Here is a 20,390-nt window from a genome sequence, read left to right as displayed (position 1 = left end):
TCCCCCCATTTTCTTTTTCCCTTTCTCCCCTCCCCCTTTTCCTTTTCCCTTCCCCCTTTTTTTCCCCTTACCCTTTTTTCCTCTTTCTTCCCCTCCCTTTTCCTTTTGCCTTTCTCCCCCCCTTTTTTCACTCTCCCCTTCATTTCCATTTCTCCCTCCTTTTCCTTTTCCCTTCCCCCCTTTTCCTTTTCCTTTTCTTTTTCCTTTTCCCTTTCTCCCCCCTTTTCCTTTTCCCTTCCCCCCTTTTCCTTTTCCCTTCCCCCCTTTTCCTTTTCCCTTCCCCTTTCTCCCCCTTTTTCCTTTTCCCTTCCCCCCTTTTCCTTTTCCCTTCCCCCTTTTCCTTTTCCCTTCCCCCTTTTCCTTTTCCCTTCCCCTTTCTCCCCCTTTTCCTTTTCCCTTCCCCCTTTTCCTTTTCCCTTCCCCTTTCTCCCCTTTTTCCTTTTCCCTTCCCCCCTTTTCCTTTTCCTTTTCCTTTTCCCATTCCCCCTTTTCCTTTTCCCTTCCCCTTCTTTTTCCTTTTCCCTTCCCCCTTTTCCTTTTCCCTTCCCCCTTTTCCTTTTCCCTTCCCCCTTTTCCTTTTCCCTTCCCCTTTCTCCCCCTTTTCCTTTTCCCTTCCCCCTTTTCCTTTTCCCTTCCCCTTTCTCCCCCTTTTTCCTTTTCCCTTCCCCCCTTTTCCTTTTCCTTTTCCCATTCCCCCTTTTCCTTTTCCCTTCCCCTTCTTTTTCCTTTTCCCTTCCCCTTTCTCCCCCTTTTTCCTTTTCCCTTCCCCCCTTTTCCTTTTCCCTTCCCCTTTCTCCCCCTTTTTCCTTTTCCCCTTCCCCCTTTTTTTCCCCTTCTCCCCCCCTTAATTTCCCTTCCTCCCCCTCCCTTTTCCTTTTCTCTCCCTCTTTTCCTGCCCCCCCTTCTTTTTCCCTTTCTCCCCCCTTTTCCTTTCCCCTTCCCCCCTCCTTTTTCCCGCCCTTTCCCCCCTTTCCCTTCCCCTTTGCCCTCCCCCCCAATCCCTCCGAGTTCCCCCTGCCCCCCCCCGCAGCCCGGCGCTCCGCCCCGCGCCTGCCCGGCCGCTATAAGCAGCGCGGCGCCGGCGGGCGGCCAGAGCCTCGCCGCTCAGCCCGGCTCGGCTCGGCTCGGCTCAGCTCGGCTCAGCCCGGCCCGGCCCGGCCTCGCCATGCCGCTGCTCCGCGTCGCCCTCCTCCTGCTCGGCCTCCTCCTGGCCTCCGCCGCCGCCGAGTCGGTGAGTGCCGGCCCCGCGGGGCGCCGCCCGGTGCCTCCCGTCCGCCTCCCTTCCCCGCTCAGCCTCTGCGTCTCCCTCTCGCCCTCCTCCAGCCGGCTCCGGGGCAGCGGTGGGCTGCTAGGTGCGGAGCCGAGCCCCTGCACCCCTCTTCTTGTCGCCGCTGTTTGGCGGGTTGGAGGCGCGCAGCACGTCGCGGTGCCCGGGTGCGCTTTCCTGCCTCGCCTGAGCGGGATCGCGCTGGTTCCCCTGGGTGTCAAACCCTCCTCGCCTCCAGCGGGGGAGGGAAGGGGGGCCCGACCGATTTCAGAACCGCCTAAACCCAACGAGGTGAAAGAGTTGGGATGCTTCGAGTCGGGCACGTGCGTGGTCTCCCTGGTGAGGCGGAGATTTGGGGATTCTGCCTCCCTGGGGTTTGGGTTCGGGTGTTCGTGACGTCTCGCGGACAGCGCGGTCAGGGCAGGTTCCTCTGCTGGTCTGAGGGAGCTGCTGAGCGTGAGATAACGGCGAGGATCTCAAAGCTAGGTTTGGTTATCCCCATCGGGTATTTCGGACGGAAGGCTGTCCGTGCGGGCAGGTCAGGGCTGATGCTGCTGTGCTGTGCTGTGCTGTGCTCCCCAACAGGGGCAGGGGGCTGTGGGGTGGGAAACTCCCGCAGAGGGCGTCTGTAGAGCTTGTCTGCCCCGCTCTGCCCAGACCAGCAAGCCCAAATCCGCTCTAGCCTAGCGTCTCCCTCCCCGCTGTTAAGTTTGTGAATCGCTCGTCCGAGAAGTGGCCCGAGCTGGCGGGGCAGACCTTTGGGGCAGACAGCATCTGGAAGCTGCGCTGACCATGTTTGGTATGAAATGCAACTGGGTGTCCCTGGAGAGCCGAGTGGACTGCAAGCATCGGATTTCTGCAAAGACAACGGCTTTCCAACAGATGGATTCTGTAAATCCTTGCGCGCAGCCCATGCGGAGTATTTGTCAGTGTCTTCCCAGCTACGTAAGGCAAGCTGTGCGCCTGAGCGGTAATACTAACCTACTACGGAGCCTTATCCAAACAAATCAGGCTGCGGACTGCCGAGGAGGAGATGGGATGACACAGTATCTGGCAGAGCTCTGTGGGTGCTCCTCCCCTTTTTTTTTTTTTTTTTATTTTTTATAGCCCTGCCAAAACGTGCAGGGCTGCACAGCGCGCGGCTCCCAGCTCCTCCGTGCGCGCGGGGTGAAGGCAGGTAGCTGTTCCTTCACAAGACGGGGATTGTGTTTCTTGCGCTTATGTAAGAGCGCGGCTTTTGAGAGCGATTTGGTGCTCGAATATTTCCCCGAGCCTGTACAAACAAAAACGCCTTGGCTCCTTTCCCCTCTTCAGCGCGGACGGGATTTCTCTGCGTGAAGCAATCCGGGATGTGTAAGAGGGTGGGGGATATTAGCAGGGTGCCGACGCGTGACGTCTGCGCCCGGGCTGGGGGTGGCTTGCGTTACACCCACGGCGTGGCTTGGTGCGAGAGCACCGCTTCGTCCCCGTGCCCTGGGGAAGGTTGGGGCTGGAGCCTGCTGTCCCCCGGTGGTCCCCAGCCCTCTCCATCCAGTGCTGCAGGAAGCCAAGGCTGTGCGGGGCCAGTAAGGGGTTCCCACAGGAGGTGCTACAGGGGCTTGTGGCTGGGGACGGGCAGAAAGCCCCCGGTGCAGCTAAAATGTGGGATCAGTGGAGTTGAGGAGGGGCAGCGTGGGACTGCAGAGCTCTGCCTGCACTGCTAGCATCTCGCTGGCCTCTGGCAGCACAGGAGGTAGGCAGCAGGTATTCCTCGGCGTCAGAGGGATGTCTCTGCCTGCTGGAGGCTTGGGCTGCTCCTGGCTGTGACTGCCCCGAGCTCAGCAGGTCCTCAGCAGCGCTAATGGGCCGCGAGCTGGACGCAGCAGTCCTGCTTCGCTGCCCTGAAGTAAGCAGAGAGTTTCCCCCCAGCACCGCGTTGTGTTTGTGCATCCCCGGCAGTGCAGGCAAGCAGAAATCCATCCCCAAAGCTGAGGAGCCTTCGGGGAGAGGGGGGAGGCTTTGAGCTGTCCGTGGGCCCTGCCTGCTGGTTGGCAGCAATCACGCTCGGAGGCTGCCTGATTGGCAAAGCTGGTGTCTCGCTGAGGATAGCCGTGTTAGGAAAGTAGTGCAGCGTTATTAATGTCAGAACCGGTTGGGCTTGTCCTGCTGCCATCGATCCCCGAGGCCTGTTCTTTCTGCTCTTTGCCCAGTTTCTCATCTGTCCCTCCCAATCAAATCAAGACGCAGCGATCAGCGTCTTACTCTACCTCCCGACTTGGCAAACCCAGGCGGCCGCTGAACGCCTGCAACAAATCCCAGCCACCCTAAAACACCAAGCAGCAAGTCTGAGGAGACGTCCCTTGCTCCTGAAGGGGAGCCCGTGGCTTTGGGTACCCAACCCCAGAGCTGGCTGTCATGGTGCAGTGCCCGTAACGCATGGGAAGCAGTGGCCTCTCCAGCACCTCGTACCCCGCCGAGCAAAGCAGGCACGGAGGGGTGCATGTGGGTGGGAGCAGTGACCCTGCAGAACTTGGGGTGCTGCTGCCCCTGCCCCAAGTGCCTGCTGGTTCCCATGCTGGGGAGATCTTTCTTAGGGTTCTGGTTTCCAAACAGTTTGCACGAGAGGCAGCTTGGGGCTGAACTTGGGACTTTCAGAGACATGATGATACCAGAGGCTCGTTCATTCTAGGAAGTTAAGGCTGTTAGCCAGCGGGATTGCTCTCTTTCCTGCCCCTCCTGCTGTTGCCTCCAAGGCCTTGGCACTTCAAGGTCCTGCAAACGCCTGTATGCAGTCCAACAACTGTGGAAATGTTTTTTCCTATATGTCTTCACCTCTCCCCTCCTCTCCGAGCCTGTGTTAATGACTTTGCTGTTGCCTTGTGCTGCCTGGATGTTTGGGGTCAGGAGACCAGTCCCTGCTCTTCTCAAAATGCCTGAAGTGGAGCCTGACGTGCCCTTTGCCTTGGTGCTCCTGGGTGGCTGTCGCCTTCCTGACACACTTGTCCTGCTTCCACCACGAGGCTGGAGGCTGCTCGCCTGGCTTTGAGCGATAATGGAGAGGAAGGAGGGAGTCTGGCTGGTTGCTCAGCATGCAAACCTCAGCACGGTTCCCGCAGCTATTTTTCCCTTCCCTTCAGGCTGTTGCTGGTAGATACTCTGAAAACGTGCTGGCTCGCTGATCGCAACTCCCCGGTCATCGCTTCAGCTAGACAACATGGAGCATCCATCCTCCAAAACACTTCTTTGCTCTTGAGTTAACATTTTGCCTCTTCGGCTTGCTCTTAAATCCTTGCAGCTGCATTCCCTGCTCGGCACAGCTTGTTCCTTTATGCCCTATAACAACAGGAGGGTCCTGCTGCTTTCGCAGCCTCAAGCTGGAAGCTGCTGTAGCTGCAGCACTACAAAACTGGATGAACCCGGCACACGTTTGACCTCTGGGCTGCTGTTGTGGAGCGCGTGTGGCTGTTTGTTGAGACTGGGTGGAATGCAAACGCTCCAGATTAAGGATTCAAATGATTTGCACTAGAGTGAGACTCTTGTGATGAGGCTCGGCTTGGTGGCTCCGAACAGACAGGGCAGCCTGGTTAAAGGGTTGTAACAAGCTCCTGCACCGAGGGGCTATAGGAAATCCTACGTTAATGAGCTGTTAGGGCTGCACTTTTGGATTACGTGGGACTTTTAGTCTCTGAGCGCGCACTTGGTTGTCCAGTAAAGGCTTCTGTCCGACCAGGTCTGCTGTGCATGGCCGTCAGCCCCGCAGCAGCAGTCTGACTCAGGGTTTCTGGCACTCGCCTGGTGTAGCAGCTCCCCGAGACTGCTGTCACCATCTGAGTAACGGCTCTGCCCCCGGACTCGCAGCTGTGACTCAGATGTGCTTGGCACCGCCTGCAGCACCAGGTCTCTTCTTACGGGGGGAAGGAAAGGGGCGAATGCGGAGTCAGTGCTGCTCCTCAGCAGGCTGTGCCTTAACTGCCGCCGCCGGTCTCATCCATCTCGGTTTGTGTCCATGGTGGGTAAAAAGCTGTTGGTCCCTGCCATCTCCTTGCCGCCAGTGGCAGAGGTTTATGAGGAAAACTGCCTCGTCTCGAGCAGCTGCTAACCTGCTCTGGCAGCTCCGTGGGTGCTGCCTCTTCAGACAGATACAGCTGGAAACGAGAATTGCATGGGGACAGAGGAAAAGCGCAGTGTTATCCGGAGCGATTGAAAGTGTTCGTAGCAGGGCAAAGGAGTGGAGAGTCATAAAGAGGAGGCTAAATACTTAATCCTGAATCTGGAGAAAATGTCAGCGTAGGAGGGGGAAACACGCAAGACACAGCTAAGTCCCTCTCAATTTCTAAAGGTTGGCTGACTTCAAAAATACCCTTCTTGTAAAAGTCTTATTTTGTTTTGCTGGAAATATCTGCTCTTGTCAGTTTTATCCTTGAGTCCTTTGAGGCTGAGAGTCTGCTCACAAAACACCAATTGGCTCTTGTTAGACAAATAACTGGGATAACTTAAAAATCAAAGCAGTTAATTAAAAGCTTGGTGAGACGCTCCTTGGGGTGGGAAGGAGACTGCTAGGCACGTAGTCCTCTTACCCAAGCAGCTCGTGTTGTGTAGCAAAAACGAGGTTTCTTCTTGCTTAAACAAATTGCAATCTGTCGGTCAAAGCAAGTTGTGCCTTGGGAAGGATTTCTTTCTTTTCATGTTGCTGTGCCTTAGCTGCTGAGGGGGGAAAGGTGTCTCTGTCCCAGTGCAACTAAAACTGTGCTACCTGTCTCTTCTAAAACCCTGAAGACAGCACCACGGCCGTACCTTGTTTACCTTGCTGGGAGGCTAACCCTGCCTCCTGCCCTTTAGCTGCAGTTACAGTCAAACTGTAGCAATAAAAAGAGCTGTTAATGCACGTTAATGACCGCACTGGGAAAGTGCCTGCCTTGGACTTGCAGCAAAACAGTCCCAATTGCGCAGCGGCCAGGAGTCTCGATGATCTCGGGTCTGGCTCTGCTCCTGAAGGTGAGCACGCCTGGTGTGATGGGTGCTGCCACGCTGAGCTGGGCTCCCACGGGGCAGGGACGGATCCTGACCCATGTGGCGGCACAGGGAGGGCTGCTGAGCTTTTGGAGGCTGGTGTCCCCCTCTAAGAACAGAGCAGCTTCTAGCTATCCCCCCCTCAACTGGAAATACATATCATCCTTACTGATGTCAGGAGCTTTTGCTTGGAAGACTGTGTTCCCAGCGAGATAAATATTTATTGCAAGTCCGCGGCGCGCGGCGGGGCAGACTCTGGAGCAGGAGTCTGTTTATATGTGAGCTGTTCTTGGCGCTAATTCCAAGTTTCCTGAGGCTGAGTACGAGAGGCTGGTACCATGCCTTGGTTACTAAATGACTTGCTAGTCTGGCCCAGCGCAGGCTCTGCAGAGCCAAGGAAGGAGTGAGCAAAAACAATAACTCGGTCCCTCTGCTCCTGGCTGCAGCAGCGAGGGTGCAGAGAAGTGGTCAGGGAGTGCTGGAAAACTGCTGCCAGCTTCCTGCCCTCTGCTCAGAGGGGGGAGGAGATCTGGCCTGGAGTCCGGAGCTCTGGGAGAAGGACAGGACTCTGTAATGCTGCTGCGTGGTCTGCAATAGCACACGCTGGGGCTGCTTGATGGTCCCAAGCTCTGCACATTCAAGAATACTTTAAAAAAAAACAAAAACAAAAAAAACCCACACAACCAAAATCCCATGCACTAGAAATTCCGTCTCTACAGTGGTAGCTAGCTAGGGGAAAATCCCTGCTGTTGAATCTATTGTTTACATAAATTCTTACATAGGTATAGTCTGATAGTGTAGTGGCACAAGTACTTCATCTTGAGTGCTTCCATACTGATAGCTTTCGCTGGTAGCTTTGCCAAAAGCAAAGCTCTACATAGTGTAACTGCTGGCAGCGCTCAGCAGCCTGGGCTAAGCCTAAATCGTTGGGCTACTACTTCTGATTAGATTAAAATGGCTTGTGGGAAGGGAGGCTTTTGTAGGGCGCAGCACTGGGAATCTTGATCGCACAAACAAGCTGCGATTAGCTGCCCGGCGAGCCGGCTAGGAGCGGCACCGTGACTCTGAGCCTTTGAAGTTGGTGTCTGCCAGGCTTAATCTCGCTAACGCTCTGGCACGAGGGAGAATAAAGATCCTGAAAATGCACGTTGTGCGTTTCTTGCCAAGTGGAAATTCTGCTCGTGTGTGTTGGGAAATATCGGGGTATCGTCGTCTTCTAGGAAGGGCGAGGCGTGCCCTCACTGCCCTTGGGTGAGGCAGAAAGGTGATATATGAAGTATCCCAAGCATGAAGTAGCAGCATGAGAAGTCATCCTTGATGGACAAGCTGCCTTGCTGTGGCCTTTATATCCTTATTTATTTATGCCCCCCATCCCCAGGCAGAGATACAAGAGGAGCTTCCCAGGTTAGAGTAGACAACTCAGAGTGAGTCTTAACCCTCAAAACCAAATCCCCCTTCTGACCTTGAATAGATTTCTCCTACTTCTGAGCTAAGCCCTTGGTAGTGAAGTATCTGAACTACTTATGATAAGATTTGTAGCTAGCATTTAAAAAAAAAAAACAAAAAAAAAAAAACAAAAAAAAAAAACACAACAAACTTTGAACTCTGAATTCCTGTCCCTGACTGGGAGAACCTTTCAGGGGCTCGCCATGGCTCTGCTGTGGTTGTTTTCCTCCTCAAGTCACATGAGAGCTCCTGCTTTTCCCTCCTGCAGTTTTCCTCTGAACCTTATCTTTATTTGCTTCAGGGCAAGTGATTGACACACAGCCATCTGCAACTGCCTGCTGAGCTTTATCTAGCCTAGCTGGAGGGGCAAGCAGTCATCTCCTCCCCGCTCTGGGGCACGGAGCTGGGCACTGAGTGTTTACTTAGAGCACCTATTTTGCCACCATTGCAGTAAACAGATCCCAGCATGTGCCTGTCTGGCAGAGGACAGGGATCTTCATGGCTTTGCTCGTGGTTGATAATCAGGCAAGAGCAGTTAAACCAGAATCCATTCCTGTGTAATCTATCCATCCTCCTCCTGTTTGCTGCTCCAGCACGGCCTGAAAGGCACAAGCGTGCAGCGTGGCCTGAAGAGAGCAGGCCGCGTGTCGGCAAACGCATGTAAGTTAAGAGGTAACCGAGGTTTGCCTGGGTAAGTGCAGGGAAGCCTATTTTGAGCAAGCTCCCCAGTGCCTGCAGAGCCTGGGAGGGATTCATCCCCGCTGCAGGGGAGGGATCGTCCCGTGGGAGCGGGTCACACCGCCGAGCCCGGGATTACGGCGTCATTGTCACAGGGATTATGACTCCGCTGCCGCATGAGCCCCCAGGATTGCTGCTTGCTGCAACACGGCTTACAGGATCCCGGGGGGATGTGCAGGAGGGGGGTGACCCGCGCTGGGGCTGTGCTTAGCGCTGGCCACGTGCTGCTGTACCTGCCCCCACGGAGCACGTGGCCTGCCGGATTCGAGCACACAGGACTGGTTTTGTGGCTGCAGGGAGACGGATACCTGCTTGGACAGGGACTGGGGATGCTTCCCGTAATGACCTTGAGCGAGTGGTGCTCTGTCAGCCCCTGCGTTCCTCTTGTTCTGTCTTACTGAGCGAGTCGCTGCTCCTGGACTCTATTACCAAGCACAATTATGTATATGCATGTACATAAAAAAAATATATATAAAATATAAAGCCTTTTCTGAATGCATTGGCCTGTGCTTGTCTCTGATTTTCTCAGAGACGTTGTGGGCTTATCTTTACAGCTCGCTGTGATGGTGTGCACGTGTAGGGTGACTTAGTGGGAAGATGGGCTGAGCCTGTGGGCCTGCTCCAGGACTGCTTAAAAAGAGTTGAGCGTAGGAACAGTGGTACTTAACTGTGTCTGTGAGCCTGGGGGTGAGCCTGTCGTGGAACAAAACACACACGTGTGTCTCTGTGCCTTAACTTCTGTCCCTTGGCACAGAGGGCACGGTGGGTTGTGTGTGCTGTGCTACATGGGACAGCGTGACCAGAGGTAAATTGGTACCCTCCAGGCACGGGCACAAGGAGTTAGCATGAGTGCTGAAGGAGTTAGGTGCGACCTAGGTTGAAATAATGGTATTTGTTTTGCTCTCAGTACGGAAGTGTTTGAAACTTCGGTTTTCCCTGCACTGGAGTGGGGAGGGAGTCAAGGGTGGCTTGAGGGAAAGTGTAGGCCCTTCTCTTTCTGCTGCGGCAGGAGTTGGCTCTGCGGGAAGCTCCTGTCAGTCCTAATAGCTTTACTTGTAAGGGCTGTAAGGTGGGAGGATAGAGCTGTCGCCTCTCTACAGCTTTGCTGAGCTGACTCGCGCGGCTCCTCGCCCCCCCTGGTTTCAGAGGGCTGGCCTGGCTGCGCTGGGGCTGAGGCGAGCTCTGCTCCTCTGCGTGCTTTGCATGAGCTTAAAACCTTCCTGGTTCTGTGTCTGAGCTTCTGCAAGAGCGTGGTGGAAGTGAGCTGTATGGAAATCCCCCGACTCAGACCTGGTGGTTTGCAGAGTTTTCGCGTCCCTGCACTGGGAAGGCCCCACCAGGTTCGGTGCTCTTTGGCCAAAAGTGTGGGCAGCGCTGCGGGAAAGCCGGGTGGGCAGCAGCTCATGACAGCACGGGGCTGGGAAAGGTGTCTGTGTGATACTGCTCAGCTGGGGTTTCTGGATGGGGCAGGGGACAATCTGAACTAACACCCAAGTCGGCACCCAGGAGAGTCCCGACAACTTCACCCGAGCACCAGACAGCAAGTCACGCTATGGTGTCCAGCGAGCTCCATAGTGACAGGGAATGGGAAGAGCTTTGCCTCGAGACTTCCCAAGAGCACATACATACCCTGATGTCCCTCCTTCTGTGGCTGTCTCCCCTCAGCACAGGAATTTTCCATGGATCTGCTTGACTGGAGCCCCAGTCCTGACTGTGGCACGTTCCTCAGTGCACCTGGGCTCACGTCCTGGATTTATTTGGGGGTCTGAGACCCCGTCCTTCAACCCTGGTCACTGCAGTGAAACGAGGTGATCCATACAGCTGTCCTCTAGTACAGAGCACCAAACAAAAGCTGCAGGAGCTACTTATGTTATCTGTCCCTGCAGGCTATAAAGAGTTAACAGATCTGCACCTCTGCCACTTCTGCCACCTCCCAGGCTGGCCCAGGTCCACCTGCTTTTGTCTAGGAAGGGTTGACTTTCACCTTGCTCCTGTTTACTCCTAGACTTGTGTACACAGTGCTGGGAAGGGAGGCGCACAGAGCTCAGCTCCCCGTTACGGAGTTGTAAAACGAGATAAAGAGCGCCCTGCACTTCAGGTGCTGGAGTCTCTGCAGGTCTGACTCCTCTGCTGCTCGCTGGCTACAGCCCTCGAAAGAAGCCTTTAGCGAACTTTGGCGTGGTTGATCAGAGGCAGTGGCCACAAAAGCAAATCCCATGTCTGAAAAGCTTTGTCCCTTCTCCAGAACATAATTTGTTTTTCTTTCTGATGGGGTTCGCAAAAGCTGCGGTGAGGATGTGTGGGCTGGGGTAGGTGAGCTGCCTGGGTCTGGTATTTCCGAGAACTAGCCAGCAGCTGGGGAAACTCGCACGTCGGCCAGACCTTTTGCTTGCTGCCTTGGTGAATAGATGCTCCTGCTTTCAGAAGAGCCTGGCGGTACACTGGGCCCGGGAGCGTGGGATGGAGTGGGGTGGGCTGGGACTGAGGCAGAGGCAGCCTGCGCCCTGCTCCTGTGCTGTAGGGCAGGAGCAGGGCAAGCCCTGTCCAGCCTCACCCACAGCCTGTCTGGGGCTCCCATGAGACCTCTGTGCCCAGCTTTTCCAGGAATGGCGCTCATAGCTCACGTGCCTGACGTGCTGCTTGTCCAGCAGGGAATAGGCTCTTAATTTTTGCCGCTGGCAGGCAGGGAAAGCCTCTGCTCCATCCCCGGCACACTGGTTAATCCCCCTCGGTGCTTGCTGGGGGTCAAAGCTGCTTAGCATGAGGAAGAAATCCTCGAAGCAGCAGAAATGGTAGTTTTCTGTGCAGACCTCTCCTGGAAAGGAGCATATTAATAGCAGGGCTCGACTTCAGCTGCTGGGGCAAGGTGGGATGGCGCAGCCGTCCAGTCTGCCTCTCCCAGCAAGTCCCTGGCCCGGCTCCAGTGTGGGATAACAGGTGGCAGAAAGCAGGCTCTGAGCAGCGGGTGCCCTCCTCCAGCTGGCAGTTGTGGAGGGTGTTAAGCTGGATGTGGCCAGAGACGACTTGGCAAGGGCTGCCTGGTGCCGTGCTGCTGTCTCGTAGCTTTTTCCTCTTGGCCGTGGCCTGCCAGCCCAGAGGAAGCAGCGGCACCTGCCTGTGCTGTCTCTCAACCTGCTATCATGGCTGCGGCAAGGACTGAGCCTTCCTTGGGATGAGCAGTTCTGCAGGGAGCTGTTTGTGGCGCTCGGGAAGCCCTGAGCCTTTGCTTTTAAGCCTGGGAAAGTGCCCTCTCACAGGTGTGCATGCTAGGAATGTGCCTGCTGCAGACCTGCCCTGAGAGCAGGGCACTCGGCTGTTAACTCTTCCCGGCCAGAGCACTCCTGGCTGCCCAGGGCCCAGCTCCTGGAAGGAGCCTGCTCCCTGGGAGAGCGTGTCCTGGAACCTAGAGGGCAGACATGGAGATGCCCGGCAGCCCTCTAACTTCCCTGTGCTTCGGGGAGAAGCTGGCAGATGAATCTGTTTAAAAAAACAAGCCTTGCTGCCCACAAGAAAAGCTTTCTGCAAGGCTCGAGGAGCTCTCCGGGCTTCCAGGAATTTCCCTGTCCTTGCTCAAGAGGATGATGAAGAGTGAGTTCAGGGAACGCTCCCATATAATCTTATTTACGCTTGTGAGTCAGTAATTTCCTTGTTATGTCCTCTGGCTTGTAAACACTGTCTGTCCTGATTTAAATAGGGCTTTCTGATAGCCGAACCTAGTGCGTTCCACAGTATGTACTAATCACCGTGGCTGGCTGCCATGGCTCTGCTCATGCCTGGGCTGATCTGATAAGGCCAGCCTGCTGTCCAGCCACTCGGTGGCCCAAAGGTGGCTTTCCTTCAGCCTCCCTCGCTGGGACATTTGCTGGCAGTGAGTCATAACAGCGTGCAGCATGAGCTGGCCCGGGTGCGGCTCGGCACGGCGCTCCTGCCAGCATCGGTCTGCCCCGGCTTGGCAGCCCGCTTGTAGGGATCGCAGCAAGTATGCTGCCCGGCCCCGCCGTCCTGGCGTGGGCAGACTGGAGCCGACCCTTCCCGCGCCTCCATGGAATCGCCGTGAGCTGTAGTGGGAGCAGCGACTGCCTGCTGGCAGCAGTTCCCATCGCAGGTCTGGCTTTGGCTGGGTTTCACATATCTCAAAATGAATTTGCCCTGGAGTGAGTGATCCGTAATGTTAGGAACGCCTGGTTCCAGGAGGCGAGGGGATTTCTTCCCAGCTGTCCTTCTTCCCCAGCCCCCTTCCCATTGCTCCGTGCCAGCTCTGACAGAGAGGAGACGGGTCTGGGAGGAGAGCTGGCCTCAGTGCTCTGTGCCCCGCAGCTATTCATTTGCTTATCCTCCAGCAGAGTTGCAGGGGATACCAGAGATGCCTCAATAAGCTAATGAAAAGCACATCAAGTAGCCGCTGCTCCTCATGCAAAATGAGAAGCATCTCGCTCTGACCACAAGGCATTGTTTGTGGCAAAACCAGTACCCTAATGGTAGGGAAATCTGGGCGGCGAGCAGGGCCGAGAGGAAGCTGACTCATGGCTTATGACGGGTTGTGAGCGTTCACCTGTAGGATCAGAGGTGGGGATAACTCGTCAGGCTGTGTCACTGCGGGGCTGTAGGAAGGGTCGCACCTGGGCTACCAGGGGGGCTGATGGGAGCCACCGGAGGCACAGAGCCCACTGCCCTGTGCTCGCTGCTATCCTGATAAAGCAGCCGGGCTTGGGTGGTGAGACCCAGGGCTAATTGCTCCATGGGTCTCTGCTCTTCTACCCCCAGTAATGCCATAGTTACTCATGATAAACTTGCATGATAAGAAGAGCTCTCAGATGTGCAGGGCTGTGGACTAAAAGCATGTGTTCTGCTGCAGCTATTTATAAAGACACTCCTGGGTAGATTAACCTTCAGGACTTAAACCACGGTGATGCCCAGGAAGCGTGCATCCAGCATTTCTACCGGGACAGCATGAAAAAATGTGACAGCCTAGCTCCCAGCTATGAGACCCATCCGTCTGCGTCGCGCTCCTTGCCCTGGGGGAAGGGGTGAAGTCCCCCACCACGCCGATGACTTCATGGCTGTGGAATCAGAGGCGGGGAGCGCTGGAATCTGCGGGCTGCTGTTGGGCAACTGCGAGCTGCCTCCGCGGCACCCTCACCTGGCCCCAGGCTGGTGGGAGAGCTCCGAGGCTTGTGGGGGAATTGCACAACCTCGGTGAGGGCAGGAGGTTTGCGCTTGTGGCTCCGGCAAGGTCCAAGTGCAAATGAGCTCTGGTGTAGAAATTGCCACTGTGGCCACACAGCTGATTCCCTGCGAGGCTCTCCCGGCCTAGCTGCTGTGCGGGCTGGGCAGCCTGCCCTTCTGCGCTGCTGTTCTGCTCCCAAGCGTCTGCAGCCGCAGTTGCCAAACCTTGGGATCCTGGGCTTGATTTTATAGACTTGTTTGTTTACGTGTGATTGAATAGGTGAGGCAGGGGAAGCTCTTCCTTCAGGCGAGTTATTGCTGATAGTGAATGCTCTTGAACATCGCAGCATTGCACTGCAGATCAGCTGAACTGACAGATCAGTTTTTAACCCTTGGGTAATAAAATAGATTTGTTCTCAGTGCAAGAAGCACTGAGCTGCCTTGATGTGAAGCTTCTGTGCCGTGCAAAAAAAAGCCTGATGTATAGGTGCCAGGCTTTCTCTGAGAATAGCAAGTTCCTCCAAATGCCCCTTTCTGACAAACTGGAGGCATCATCTTTCCCCACGTGCTCTTGCTCTGAACTCCTGACCAAGATTGTGTTGTGTTATTTTCACCCTGTGGTTGTTTGGTGAACCTCCTGAATGCGCAGCCCTCAGGAAATTCCCATCCCAGACTGGCTCTCACTTCTGTTCTGAGAAATTCTAGGGGAATTCAGCTATTTCCAGGCCAATGAAGATAATGCTCTTGGTGGAGAGGAAGTTCAGCATTTAACGTTCTTGTGATGGAATTGATGTGTTCAGCCCTGAACTGCTGACCTTTTGTAAAACCCTTCAGAGTAGTTGCCTGAGACTTAACACTTCTCTTCCCCTGTCTTAAGGTGAGAGAAACCGAGACCATGGATGCACGATGGCTTGACTACCCTGGTTCTGGAGACCTGCCAGATGATGAAGACATTGGCAAATTCAAACCTCCCTCAACTTCCGATGGGTTAGATATAGATGAGACGTCTGGTTCTGGAGGTAAGCAGGGAAGGGGGTGAATGGATCTCCTTCGGCTGATACTGAAATTCTTCCTAGTGCCAGCAATCATGAATGATGGGCTAAGGGTACAGCTCGAGCTCCAGAGGGAACTGCAGAGTGTCAGGTGAAGATGAGAAAGCCGTGCGGACTGTAGGCACTCAGAGATGAGAACAGTGAAAGTGGTTGTACCATGATGTTGAATCACTCTGGCTGGACTCCATCTGTCCTCCCTAACTTGCCTTACTGCAAGCGAAAAGGCATTGTGCTAGCTGGGTCTCTGTCCCGCTGAACTCCAAAGAACTTCTGGCAGATTTTTTTTTAATTCTAATCTTGAGGTAGTGTTAAAGGGCTTAAAGTTTGGTGTCTTAGCTGAGGCCAAACAAGGTAAAGGACTAACTGATGTTGAAGTGAACTCTGTGACATTCAAAGCTCCCTGCCCAAACCAGTTTCAGCAGCTCCTTGTCCCCTTTATGTGAACACTTGTTCTCTAAATGGAAAAGAACAAGTACTGAAATCAGTACCTGACATGTTTGGGCAGATCTGGTGACTAGAGGGTTAGCAAACTATCCTTTAGGGATGGGTGGTGAGAGCTTTGCCCTCCGTTGGCATTAGTTTAGCAAGCTATGGCAGACCTGCTTTGCAGAGCAACTCCTGATAATCTGCAGCAGGGACCAATGGATGCAGCTGAAGATCCCTCCCATGCAGGAGGTGTTGGTCTGGAGATTACATCTCATGGTCTTGTGCAATCGAAGCCACGAAGTGGTGAATGTACGAGTAGATAAGAGGGAACGGTATTCAGGAGAGCAAGAGTGCTATTTAGACTGCAGTTGCTGAAGTGTCCGAATTGTGGAAAACCAGCCTGTAATTAGAGGAAAACTTAGCGTCCTCTTCTTTCCCCCCTGCAGACTACCCAGATTCTGAAGATGCTATAAATCTGACCACCATGGATACTCCTCTGGTAGGTATTGCATTTGCGTATATATTTTTTTAAACAACGTGTAGCTACTCTGGCCCATCTCTGAAGCTTTCTGAATACCCTTCCCCCTGCAAGACGTGGCATTGAGAGGAATCTACCTGCATGAGCAGGAACAGCATGCTTGCAATGCACTAAGCAAACTTTCCTTTCCCTGCACACCCTCCTACTTTCAATTGTAGGTAGGCTGGGTGCTGCTTACTGACGGGTGTGGTTTGTCTATTCTCTGTAGATATCTGACAACTATATCCCTGGAGATATGGAGAGAAAGATAGAAGGTGAGAAGAAAAACACGATGCTGGACAATGAAATCATTCCAGACAAAGCTGTACCTGTTGAAGAGAACCTGTCCAACAAGATCTCCATGGCAAGCACAGCCAACAGCAGCATCTTTGAAAGAACAGAAGTTCTTACAGGTAATAGTCCACATTGTTCTTAAACTTTAATGACAAATTATTAATATTGTACATCAAAATGGCTTGTATTGTTCTCTGAGGAGCAGTTCCCTTCTGACGAGGGAACTGAATTGCATTACCTTTGTGCCTGCCTCTACCAGGATCACTTCTGCCTTCTAGGCCTTACATGGCAGAAGAGCCTAGGGCTTGCCTTGCTGGGGGTAAATTGCTTGTTTTTGAGCGTGTCACCTGACTGCTGGCTTAAACAAGTGCCACACAAGTCATGTGGCAGCTGCTCTGCACCTGCCTTCCTCAGCCAGAGGCATATCTAGCCATAAATCAGCAATGTCATAAACTTCTAAATCAAATGCAGGCATTTTCCTTCTAACCTCTGCCCAAGGCCTGCTTTTTCTGAGCCTTGCCAGGAACCCAACAACTCCTCTAGGGGGTTGGAGCACCTAGTCAGCTGTTACAAATCTAAGTGGCTCTGTCTAGAGCAGAACCAAGCAGCTGGCTTCCCCTCAGCATGTGGGACAGATCTATATCAAGGCAAACTTCATCCAGCACTTAGCCTGATGTCCGAGTACAGACCTCAGTGCGTTGTGCCCACGTGCAGCCATCCTTCCACCTGGGGGAGGGACTGGAGACTGGATTGCAAAGCCACCTAACAAAGTAGCTGAATTAGTGCAGTGAGAAGGTGTCACAGCAAAAGATAAACTTGATTGAAGTCTTATGGCCACCCTTGGTGTGAGGAGAGGGAAGAATCTTTTGGGTGCATGTGGGGAGTTGTTGCTGTTTAATTGAAATACTCAATTATGTGTGCTCACACATAAATGTGAGTATATATAAGCAATAAAGCATTCAGTCAAAGCTGTACCGTTTTCCTGGAGTTGATACTGTGGGTTGTGGACGGGCTCTCTTGGAGACTAAGAAAAAAGGGAACCGTACCAAAGCAGGGAGGTTGTCTTTTTGATAAAAGTTCCTTCTTGCACTTGACTGGAAGGTTAGCACAACTGGTTAATGTGGAGCATGTGATTATTCTATGGTTGGATGAAAATCAGTTTGTGGCTTTTTCCAGTAACATCTGCTGTTGCTGAAAATGTCAGTACATATGGTGATAGGCACATGGGCAGAACTGATTCCGGAGGCAGTTCTGGGAACTTGTACTGATGAAGCAGATCTCAAAATTTAGCTGACAGTTTGGACTTGTCCAGGAGTTTAGACTTAATTCCATGTTTATTTTTTTCCCCAGCCCTCATTGCAGGAGGGGCAGTTGGCCTCCTGTTTGCTGTCTTCCTGATCCTTCTCTTAGTCTATCGCATGAAGAAAAAGGACGAAGGCAGTTACGACCTTGGAAAGAAACCGATCTACAAGAAAGCCCCTACAAACGAGTTCTACGCTTAAAGCTCAGCAGCACTTTGTGCCCATCAAGGGACAAATGGACTGTATGGAAACACTGTGCCCTCCAAGGAGACGTGCTGAACAAATGTTCTTTTTGGATTGAATTTCAAAGTGACTTTGAGGGGGAAAAATTTCTATATGACCCTTTCCACCCCACTCAGCTAACAAGGGCCCAATGAAATACAAAGAGTCTGAAAAAACAAAACAACAAACCTCAGTGTACTTTATCTAAAGCTAGTATAAAAAAAAAAGCCAAACTTTCTGCTTGTTTTTATAGAGGGTATGTAAGCATAAAACAGACTGTATGGAAGTAAACACTATGTGTTTGCATCCAGTGTGTGGTGTTCAGATTGGCTGCTTCTACAGAAGATGACTTTTTTTTATTAACCTTGCTAACAGACATCTTGCAGCAGGCTGTTGATGTGAAGCATTTTTGTGGAGAACTATTTATGAATCTCTTACACTACAGATAATGTTGCCTTATCGGGGAGTAAAAGGCCCATAGGGCTCAAAATCCATGAATGCCATAAAGGGCCTATGGGAATGTCTTCCCCTGGAGACTTCTGTCTCTTTCTGCTTGCCCCAGGCAAGGGTCATTAGTCCATGAAATCAGGACAGCCCTGTTTCTCTTGGCTATGGTGACACCCTTTCCTTGCCTTTACTCTCTTACCTTTTTTTTAGGATTGCCTGTAGGGTTTTTATAACAAAATTTTAAAGAAAATAGACTAATGTTTATATAAAGTTTGTAGAAATTGTTTTTGAAATAAAAAATCTACTTTTTTAATTTCCTCAGATTTATTTTTTCAATCCCTTTGTGTTTCCTTTGGCTGGGCATTTCTCTAGAGATGTTTTGTATGATTCATATTCTGAACTGCAGCAGGGTTAGCTACAGTGTGTTACAGATTTCTTTTTAGTTCTATAGCAGCTACTGGAGAAGGTGAAGATATTTATGGTTTTCTTGTAACTTAGGTTTTGATTTTTTTTTTTTTTAAACTTTTAAAAATAGAATTATTTATAGTTTCTGAAATGGCTGCTCTTCTGGTAACTTTTATCCTTTTTATGTAAAACGCTAATATAATGAGTCTCTGTGAAAACTATTTAAGCTTTATTCTGTGAATTTTAATTATGAATTCAAGGCAATAACTTCTAGAATTAATCTGTATGCAAAATTGGATTCATTATGTATGATTGAAGTAGGGAAAAGATGAGAGTATTTCTAGTCTGTAATATATTATAATCAGTCCTATAGAGCTATATATTATATTTTACTGAGAAATACACAGTTCAGAGTGAAAAGGCTGGAGTTAATTCTTCAGCAGCCTCGCTGTGAGCCTGGGTCTAGTTTGTACTGCTCTTTGTCCAGTGTCTGCTCTAGAGTGCAGGTGGGCTGGTGAAGGCAGCTGGGGGGCTAGTAGCCGTGCCCAGGGCTGTGCCACCCCATCCCTGCTGCGCCTGGGGGCTGGCAGCATTAGGGGATGTCAGGCTGGATCCTCTAAGGTGCAGCTGAGGTCCCCATCTCTGTTCTGGGGTTGCTCTTTGATGCAGGCATTGAGAGCTTACAGTACAGGGAAAATAATTTGATTTTTGGTGCGTGTCTGTGCTGCAGAGCCCCGGTGGTCCTGGGCCAAGCACTGATGTCCTGCAGAAGGCTGCCTCTGGTCGCCACAGAGCCACAGGTGGCTCGCTCTGACCTCCTGTGGTGGTCCTCTGTAACGTGTTGTGTACGTAGCTCCTACCTCTTCTGACTCACACCAGTCCCCCTAGAGCAACGGGTGGCTGCAGGTCCCAGGTCTCCGATGGAGGAGGGCAGTGCAGGGGCACTCCGTGCAGGTCCTGTCCTGTTGCAGCTGTCTGAACCTGCTCTGGCTCAAGGCACCTTCGCTGTGGGGTCCTCAAACTGAGCAACAGGGTTGGCAGCCCAGAACCAGACTGTTGCGAATATTTTTTAGGAATCTCACCAGCTCCTCAAGCCTCCTTACAGGGACTTTGTTGTAGGCCTGAGGCCAAATCTGTAGACAATAGCACAAAGAAATTTGGCTTCAGCTGGTGGCAGCTGCTTCTTGGTGCGGGGCTGGTGCAGCGGGGCAGAGGGGGTGATGCACTGAGATGTGAGGGTGAGAGGACTTCCCTGAGGCTTCTCCTCCAGGCTGGCTCTGTTGGTCCCAGTATGTGTGTGTTCTTGGAAACTGCAGGCTCTGGGGTGCTCTAAGAGCCAGGCACAGTTCATTGTAGACTGGGAAGGAGGGAGAGGATGCGCAGTGCCTATGGGCAGCACTATGGGGAAGGCAGGAGAGGTGTCTGCTCCGCTGGGTACTTGGATTCTCTTGTCTAATTGCTCTTGGATTTTCCACTGTTACGTTTTTATTTTTATTTTCCCCTCAAATAAACTGGTACTTTATAAAATCGGCTTTTTGGACTGTTTCTGATCTAGGATTACTTTTGGGAGCTGGATAGCAGGGACCTCATGTTTGTGTAACTGCTTGGTTTACCGAAGGGAGGGCGTGTGGGGAGCCGGCCCGGTGGTGGCCTGCAGCTCAAAGGGGCTTTGTCAGCTGCCCCCGTGCCCTCTGCAGCGTCTGACCCCCCAAGAGACTCCTGTAGGACCAGCACGTCTGGCTTGCTGGAGCTCCCTGGTACTGAAGCTCTTCCAGGCAGGCAAAGCACACCTAGCATGGCATGGGGAGGTGAGTCCGTCCCCTCTGCTGTCCTATTTCTGTGATGGGACTTGGAGGGTAGTAGCCAGAAGGGCCAGAGGGAGGTAAAGGCAGGCTTGGGCCTGTCCCCTGGTGACAGCAGGACGTGCCCATGCCTGCAGGTGTAGAGCAAGGTGCACAGAGCCTCGCCTGACCAAGTTTGAAGCCAGCTCTGTTTGAGTGATGCGGGCCTTGAGGTGGGAGCAGGGCTGCTCCAGCCTCCCTGGGGTCGGCTGCTCTGGGAGCAAGGCTGCGGTGGCTCCGTGCTGCTTCCACCAAAGGCAGCTCTTCTCTCTAGCAAGC

The 20,390-nt window shown here is 52.8% G+C and overlaps 1 protein-coding gene across 1 annotated transcript; it reads left to right on the top strand.

Moving 5' to 3' along the window:
- The first annotated feature begins 1,041 nt into the window (after nt 1-1,041).
- Nucleotides 1,042-19,797, top strand: SDC4 (syndecan 4). The gene is made up of 5 exons (XM_040575543.1): nt 1,042-1,231; nt 14,484-14,625; nt 15,531-15,583; nt 15,831-16,014; nt 17,246-19,797. Exons 1-5 carry the CDS (start codon nt 1,166-1,168, stop codon nt 17,395-17,397), a joined length of 597 nt encoding a protein of 198 aa, XP_040431477.1. The 5' UTR covers nt 1,042-1,165; the 3' UTR covers nt 17,398-19,797.
- The last annotated feature ends 593 nt before the right edge of the window (nt 19,798-20,390 follow it).

Source organism: Cygnus olor, chromosome 16 (genome assembly GCF_009769625.2).
Source record: "Cygnus olor isolate bCygOlo1 chromosome 16, bCygOlo1.pri.v2, whole genome shotgun sequence".
NCBI lineage: Eukaryota > Metazoa > Chordata > Aves > Anseriformes > Anatidae > Cygnus > Cygnus olor.
Note: the sequence above shows the minus strand (reverse complement) of the source record. Positions and strands in the feature narration are given on the sequence as shown.